The sequence below is a fragment of the Nansenia antarctica genome (genome assembly GCF_963989245.1).
Source record: "Nansenia antarctica genome assembly, chromosome: 17".
Classification (NCBI taxonomy): Eukaryota; Metazoa; Chordata; class Actinopteri; order Argentiniformes; family Microstomatidae; genus Nansenia; species Nansenia antarctica.
Genome location: NC_137687.1, coordinates 1,018,898 through 1,025,391, shown reverse-complemented (window position 1 = coordinate 1,025,391; position 6,494 = coordinate 1,018,898). Strand labels below are relative to the sequence as shown.

The following is a 6,494-nucleotide window of genomic DNA, read 5'->3' as shown; positions in this document are numbered from 1 at the left end:
GACAGTTGATGTATAGTGCCCAAATCACAACTGTTTCTTTTCAACAACACCTTGATTATAAATAACTCCATATAACTCATCATCATTTATGAATTCATTTATTGTGATTCCTCACTGCCATCGCTATAGAAACAGCTGGTCCATATCTGCAACACTCTCCATCGAGAGGTTCTTGGAATCAGCTCTCTCTCTCTCTCCCTCTCCCTCCCTCTCTCTCCCCCCCACTCCCTCTCTCCCTCCCCCTCTCTCCCTCCCTCTCTCCCTCCCACTCCCTCTCTCCCTCCCTACCCCTCTCTCTCTCTCTCCCTCCCTCCCTCTCTCTCTCTCCCTCTCTCTCTCTCCCTGTCTCCCTCTCTCTCTCCCCCCCACTCCCTCTCTCCCTCCCTCTCTCTCTCTCTCCCCCCCACTCCCTCTGTCCCTCTGTCCCTCTCTCCCTCCCTCCCCCCCCCACTCCCTCTCTCCCTCCCACCCTCTCTCTCCCCCTCCCCCCACTCCCTCCCTCTCTCCCCCCCCCACTCCCTCTCCCTCTATCTCTCGAAAACAAGCACCAGTTCGCAGTGTGCCGTGTGTGGGAACATGTCCACAGGCACAGCCACCGTGGGGCTGAAGGCGTCCCCTGTGAGCCCCCTCCTCCCCCCTGGGTCTGGGACGCAGCACAGCTCCATGAAGTTCCTCATGGCCTCCCCCTCCGGCTTGCAGGAGACGTACACCAGCCTCCGTATGGAGGGGTGGTTCCTCAGGGCCCGCACCACGCGGTAGTGCAGGCCGGAGCGGGAGGGGTTCACCACCGCCGTGAGCCCGGCTGAGGAGGGGGAGGGGGGGCCCAGCTGGGCCAGCAGCCCGGGGAGGACCACCTCGGCCTTGCCCGGGTGGAACTCACAGTTCAGGAGGCCGTTGAGGCGGGCGTTGTGCCTGGCGTCCTCCACCGCCTGCTGGACCAGCTCCACGCCCACCACCCGCTCCGCCCTGGGGGACATGACGATGCCCATGGCACCGGTCCCGCAGCACACGTCCAAGAGCGTACCTCCACCTCCTCCACCACCTCCTCCCTCTCCCCCTCCCCCTCCTCCCCCTCTGTCCGTTCTCCCTCCCTCCTCCGGGAGGCCCATCTCTCTCACGGTTCGGTACAGGACCTCCGCTGCTCCCTGGTTCACCTGGAAGAAGGCGTCAGCTGAGATGCGGAAGTTGAACCCCAGCAGCTGTGGACGACAGGGATGAAAACATGAAAACACTTTACTGAGGAGTAGAGTGGGGGTCTCTCATAATCATTTGACATTGTTACATAATCCCATCCCAAAAGGCCATTCGGGGAAAGTGTCAAGTGACTTTCCCTCTTGTGTAGTAACAAAAACATATTTCTGGCAGTCGATGAAAACATTACAAAATGTTTCCTGATGTGGAAATCATATCATTTGTAGCCTTTAGCAATTTAGCTGGTCAGAGATTTTCTAAACATGAAAGCCAAAGTGGTGCTTTCCTAAACAATGAGTGGAGTGTACATGGTCCTTTAACACAACCATGGAATGGCCTCCAAATCAAAAGTGTCATTTCTATTAATGAAGCTTCCATTAAGCTTCCTTGAAGTTTCAAGTTTATTGTCACATCCCATTATACAAGTATGAGAGAGTAACATACTTAGGCTTCAGTTCCTTGACTTTGCAGCGACAAGATAAACAAAGTGGCAGTAGTTATAAAAGCAAATAAGGTAACATCTCTTCTACATCTCTTCTACATCTCTTCTACATCTCTTGATGTATCTGTCTGTCTGATATGGGGCGGCTATGGCGCAGGACGGAGAGCTGCTGTCTAATGATGGCAAGGTTGGCAGATCGGCGGTCCGAGCCCCGGCTGGCCGGCTGGCCAGCCCCTTGCATGGCAGCTTGGCCGCCATTGGTGTGTGAATGAATGGGTGAATGAGAGGCCGTTGTAAAGTGCTTTGGTTAAAGGTGCTATATAAGTGCAGTCCATTCCATTATGTCTTGTTAACTTGGCTACTCTAGAGTAGCTTTAAGTTATTGTCCTTGGGTCTAAAAGCCTTAGTTGAGTCATCTGTACAGTCCTACAATTGTTCTGGGCGGTCCAGTGGTCTAGCACCGCAATATACAGCCTACAGCACACAGACACAGTGCCAGTTTGAATCCGGCCCATATCCTGCTGACACGCCCTCTCCTCCTTCCTTTCCTGTCTGTCTTCACTACGGTATCTATCCAATAACAAACAACAGTGGGACTGCCCACCGAAAAAACGAAGTCACTTAAATGTTACCAAAGTAGTCTAGACTACGTTACAACATCACACTGCACCCGTCCATCTCCATGCCTCGAAACATCTCACCACATCTGAGTCAGAAAATATTTTCTAGTGGTACTAGCCTAAATAGTGTCACACTGTTATTTAGCTAGTTGTTGTCTTTACTGTGTTTTTTTGATAGGCCTAATTAATGATATCTATTGTTTTATTATGTTGTCTAATTTGTGAGCGCTTTAGCATGGCGCCATAGTGTTTATATAACCTATGTGTGTGTGTGTGTGTGTGTGTGTGTGTGCGTACGTGCGTGCGTGCGTGTGTGTGTGTGTGTGCGTATAGGAAGTTGAAACTTGTAATGGGAGGATTGGGAACCCCCCAAACCCAGGCTCCTGGTACAGAGCAGTGCGTTCAGTATTCACCTTCTCATGCAGGTGTGTCTGGCCGTGGAGGAGCTGGTAGGGAGACTCCTCGTGGCTGCAGCGGGTCATGGAGCTCTCCTGGAAGTACAGCGAGTCCAGCTGACACACAGACCCAGGACCCTGGGTGAAGTAGTCCACCAGCGCGGCCTTGTGGACGCCCACCTCCCCCGGGGTGAGCCCCTGCGGGTGGAAGTACACCACCGCCATGGCGCGGCCCTCGGCGTTGGTCCTCACCGTGACCTCCCGCCAGTGACCCCCGCCGTTGAACAGGAGGCAGGGCGCCAGCGGAGAGAGGCGGAGGAAGTCCTGGTAGCACCTGCAGGGTATACAGGAATCTTGAGGTTGATTTGAAAGTGACAGTTGGATCTAAGTGACAGTTGGATCTAAGTGACAGTTGGATCTAAGTGACAGTTGACACTAGAACAGCCGTGTCTATGTTACCTGGCCACCAGCTTGTGTCTCTCGGGCATGTTGAGGAGGTGGTCCCCGTTCACGCAGACGATGTTCCCTGCCTTGCCGGTGCCCACGTAGAACCCCACGGTCTTGGGGTTGCCGTCGGCCCCGACGTTGACGGAGAAGGTGGATTTGTTACGGTAACCGTCTCGTAGCGGGGACGGTAGGATGGGGAGGAGAGGGAAGCTCAGCGTATCCCTCCTGGGTGGTGGTGGGTGTGGGTGTGGGCGTGTTGTCGAGACCTGTTGAGACGACGGGTCTGCCAGGTAGTCAGAGAGTTGGAGCAGAATCCTCTCCTGCTCTCTCTGCTTAAGCTGCAGTTGCTCGTCGTAGCTCAGCCGCCATAGAGGCGTGACGGCATCCGCCAGTCTCTCCTCCCAGGTGAGATCTTCGTCAAACGCAGGCGGCTTCTTGAATCTTCTCCACTTCTTCTTCTTGGCTGGTGGTTTCCCTGGGTGGGTCTCCAGGGAGATGATGGCCCCCGTGGCTCCTGGTGGTTTCCCTGGGTGGTTCTCCAGGGAGATGATGGCCCCCGTGGCTCCTGGTGGTTTCCCTGGGTGGTCCTCCAGGGGGATGATGGCCCCCGTGGCTCCTGGTGGTTTCCCTGGGTGGTTCTCCAGGGAGATGATGGCCCCCGTGGCTCCTGGTGGTTTCCCTGGGTGGTCCTCCAGGGAGATGATGGCCCCCGTGGCTCCTGGTGGTTTCCCTGGGTGGGTCTCCAGGGAGATGATGGCCCCCGTGGCTCCTGGTGGTTTCCCTGGGTGGGTCTCCAGGGAGATGATGGCCCCCGTGGCTCCTGTGCACAGGTGTGACCTCACCTGGGAACAACTCTCTGCTACTGTCAAACGACGTAGGCCCAGATATAGAGCTGACCTGAAGCCAGCAGCCATCACCATCATGGTACAGGATATTTAATTGCTGTATAATAATAACATAGGCTTGTGGGAGTCAAACAATGAGACGACAGACGTAGGCTGGAGTCGAGGTTGTTTACTTCTCCTCACTTTTAGATACATCAAAACATACACTCAGTAAGTAACAACAGTAACCATGGTAACAATACTAGTATATCCCGGAACCGGAAACCATAGCCCCTTTAACACCCACTCTTAAAGGTACAAGCTCTCCTTGGTGAATGTCTAAATCACCACAGGCTAATCATAATAATAACCTTGGTTTGTACAGCACCTTTCCCTGCAAACTGTTTCAGTTAAAACTTACAATGTAGTTAAACAGTATCCATGTAAGTATGTAAGTATGTAAGTATGTCCACATCAGATATAAACCGGTGCTCCCTGCACATGGAGGTTGTCATTGAACTGACGTTTTATTTACGTTCCGGCTGAACTCACGTCATCATAGCGCGTCCATACAGAAACGCCACTTTTTTTTTCCAACATCATCATTGCGCGACCCAGAAACCCCACTGGCTGTGTTCGGAATAGCGTACTAGCATACTGCATACTACCTACTAAATATAATTATATAATATAATAAATATAATAATAATATAATATAATAATAATAAATATATAAAAAATAAATATAATAAATAATAGAAATGCATTTAGGGAAATAGGAGACGAGATAGTGTCCATCAAAACCGACTTAAATTTTACCGGAAGTAACTGCTCGCCTACTAAATTTCTCGCATACTCAAATCTCGCATACTGTACGTTCGGAACGTACTACATACTCAAAATCTACGTCATATCTAGTATGAGTAGTATGCTAGTACGCTATTCCGAACACAGCCCAACTTTCTTCTTTTTCTGTAAACGTCATCAACAGCGCGACCCAGAGAAAACAGAGTAAACGTCATCAACAGCGCGACCAGACAGAGAAACAGAGTAAACAGTTCCGGCTGTTCGTCGCGATGGAGTCAAACAAGGAGGAGGCCGCGCGGTGCGTCAACATCTCTCTGGTGGCCCTCAGCCTCGGAGGCCAGGAGGACAAGGCCCGGAGGTTCCTGCAGAAGGCCATGCGGCTGTTCCCCACGGAGCAGGCCAGACGTAGGTCGTGTGTGTGTGTGTGTGTGTGTGTGGTGTGTGTGTGTGTGTCTGTGATCTGTCATGTCTGTCACTGTGTCACTGCTGGTCAGATCTGCCATGGCTGCAGGAAGGTGCGGGGGTACCTGGGACTTGTAGTCCTGTACTTGTAGTCCTACTTGTAGTCCTGTAACTATTATGAAATACCAACCGGACATTGTGTTGTATGATAGTGGTCTAGTCTGTTGCAAACTCAAACTGTTAAGTTAAAAGGTGTCACTGATGTAAACGGTTACAGCTCCAAGTGGCAGTGAAGGTCTGGAAAAATATTGACAAGGTCTTTAAAAAGTCTTAGAAAGGTATTGAAATTAACCTCAAGATTCCTGTATATACCCTGAGTAGGTAACATAGACACGGCTGTTCTAGTGTCAACTGTCACTTAGATCCAACTGTCACTTAGATCCAACTGTCACTTAGATCCAACTGTCACTTAGATTCAACTGTCACTTAGATCCAACTGTCACTTTCAAATGAACCTCCAGATTCCTGTATATACCCTGCTAACCCTGGTATCCTTGTCCCCCCAGATCTACTAGAGACCCTCGAACAGAACGGGAAACCTCCTGACGAGACCGCCGACAGCCCCGTGAACGGGGAGGACTCTGGCGTGAAACACCGTAACCATGGGAACACTTCAGCGCCGAGCGGTGCGGACCCCGCCGCGAAACCGTACACCGCCGATCAGCTGGAGGCCGTCAAAAAGTGAGTCGCGTACCCCTTTTAGGGGCGGCTGTGGCGCAGGAGGTAGAGTCGGCATCTAATGATCACAATGTTGGCAGATCGGCGGTTCGAGTCCCGGCTGGTCACATGTCGAAGTGTCCTTGGGCAAGACACTGAACCCCAAATTGCTCCCAGTGAGCGGGCCGGCCGGCGCCTTGCATGGTAGCTTGCCGCCATTGGTGTGTGAATGTGTGTGTGAATGGGTGAATGAGAGGCCGTTGTAAAGCGCTCTGGAATAAGGCGCTCAATAAGTCAGTCCATTTACCATCTTTCAATGGGTTCATCAGAGAGAAAACTCCAGACCGACAGGAGAGGGTCAGATATTTTCTTTGGTAACTAAAATGGTAAATGGATAGATGTATTTGTTGTAAGTCGCTTTGGATAAAGGCGTCTGCTAAATGCCAAAAAAAAGTAAATCTAAATCTAACTGTCTCTGGTTGCCCTCTGTGTGTCTGCAGAATTAAGAGTTGTAAAAACTACTATGAGATCCTGGCCGTGGAGAAGGAGGCCTCCGAAGAGGACCTGAAGAAGTCCTACAGGAAGCTGGCCCTCCGGTTCCACCCAGACAAGAACCAGGCGCCAGGGGCCACCGAGGCCTTTAAAGGTG

At 51.6% G+C, this 6,494-nt stretch overlaps 2 protein-coding genes across 2 annotated transcripts in view; one reads left to right on the top strand and one right to left on the bottom strand.

Moving 5' to 3' along the window:
* Positions 1–527: 527 nt before the first annotated feature.
* Positions 528–4,015, bottom strand: trmt2b (tRNA methyltransferase 2 homolog B; the record flags this gene model as incomplete). Its single annotated transcript, XM_080547703.1, has 3 exons — positions 528–1,199; positions 2,667–2,982; positions 3,108–4,015. 3 exons carry the CDS (start codon positions 4,013–4,015, stop codon positions 528–530), a joined length of 1,896 nt encoding a protein of 631 aa, XP_080403829.1.
* Positions 4,016–4,965: 950 nt separating this feature from the next.
* Positions 4,966–6,494, top strand: part of dnajb12a (DnaJ heat shock protein family (Hsp40) member B12a) — a 19,302-nt gene continuing 17,773 nt past the window's right edge. Inside the window, exons 1-3 of the mRNA XM_080547668.1 lie at positions 4,966–5,131; positions 5,695–5,869; positions 6,346–6,491. Coding sequence (XP_080403794.1) covers positions 4,996–5,131; positions 5,695–5,869; positions 6,346–6,491 — 457 coding nt within the window. The 5' untranslated portion in view covers positions 4,966–4,995. The remainder of the gene's footprint in view (positions 5,132–5,694; positions 5,870–6,345; positions 6,492–6,494) is intronic.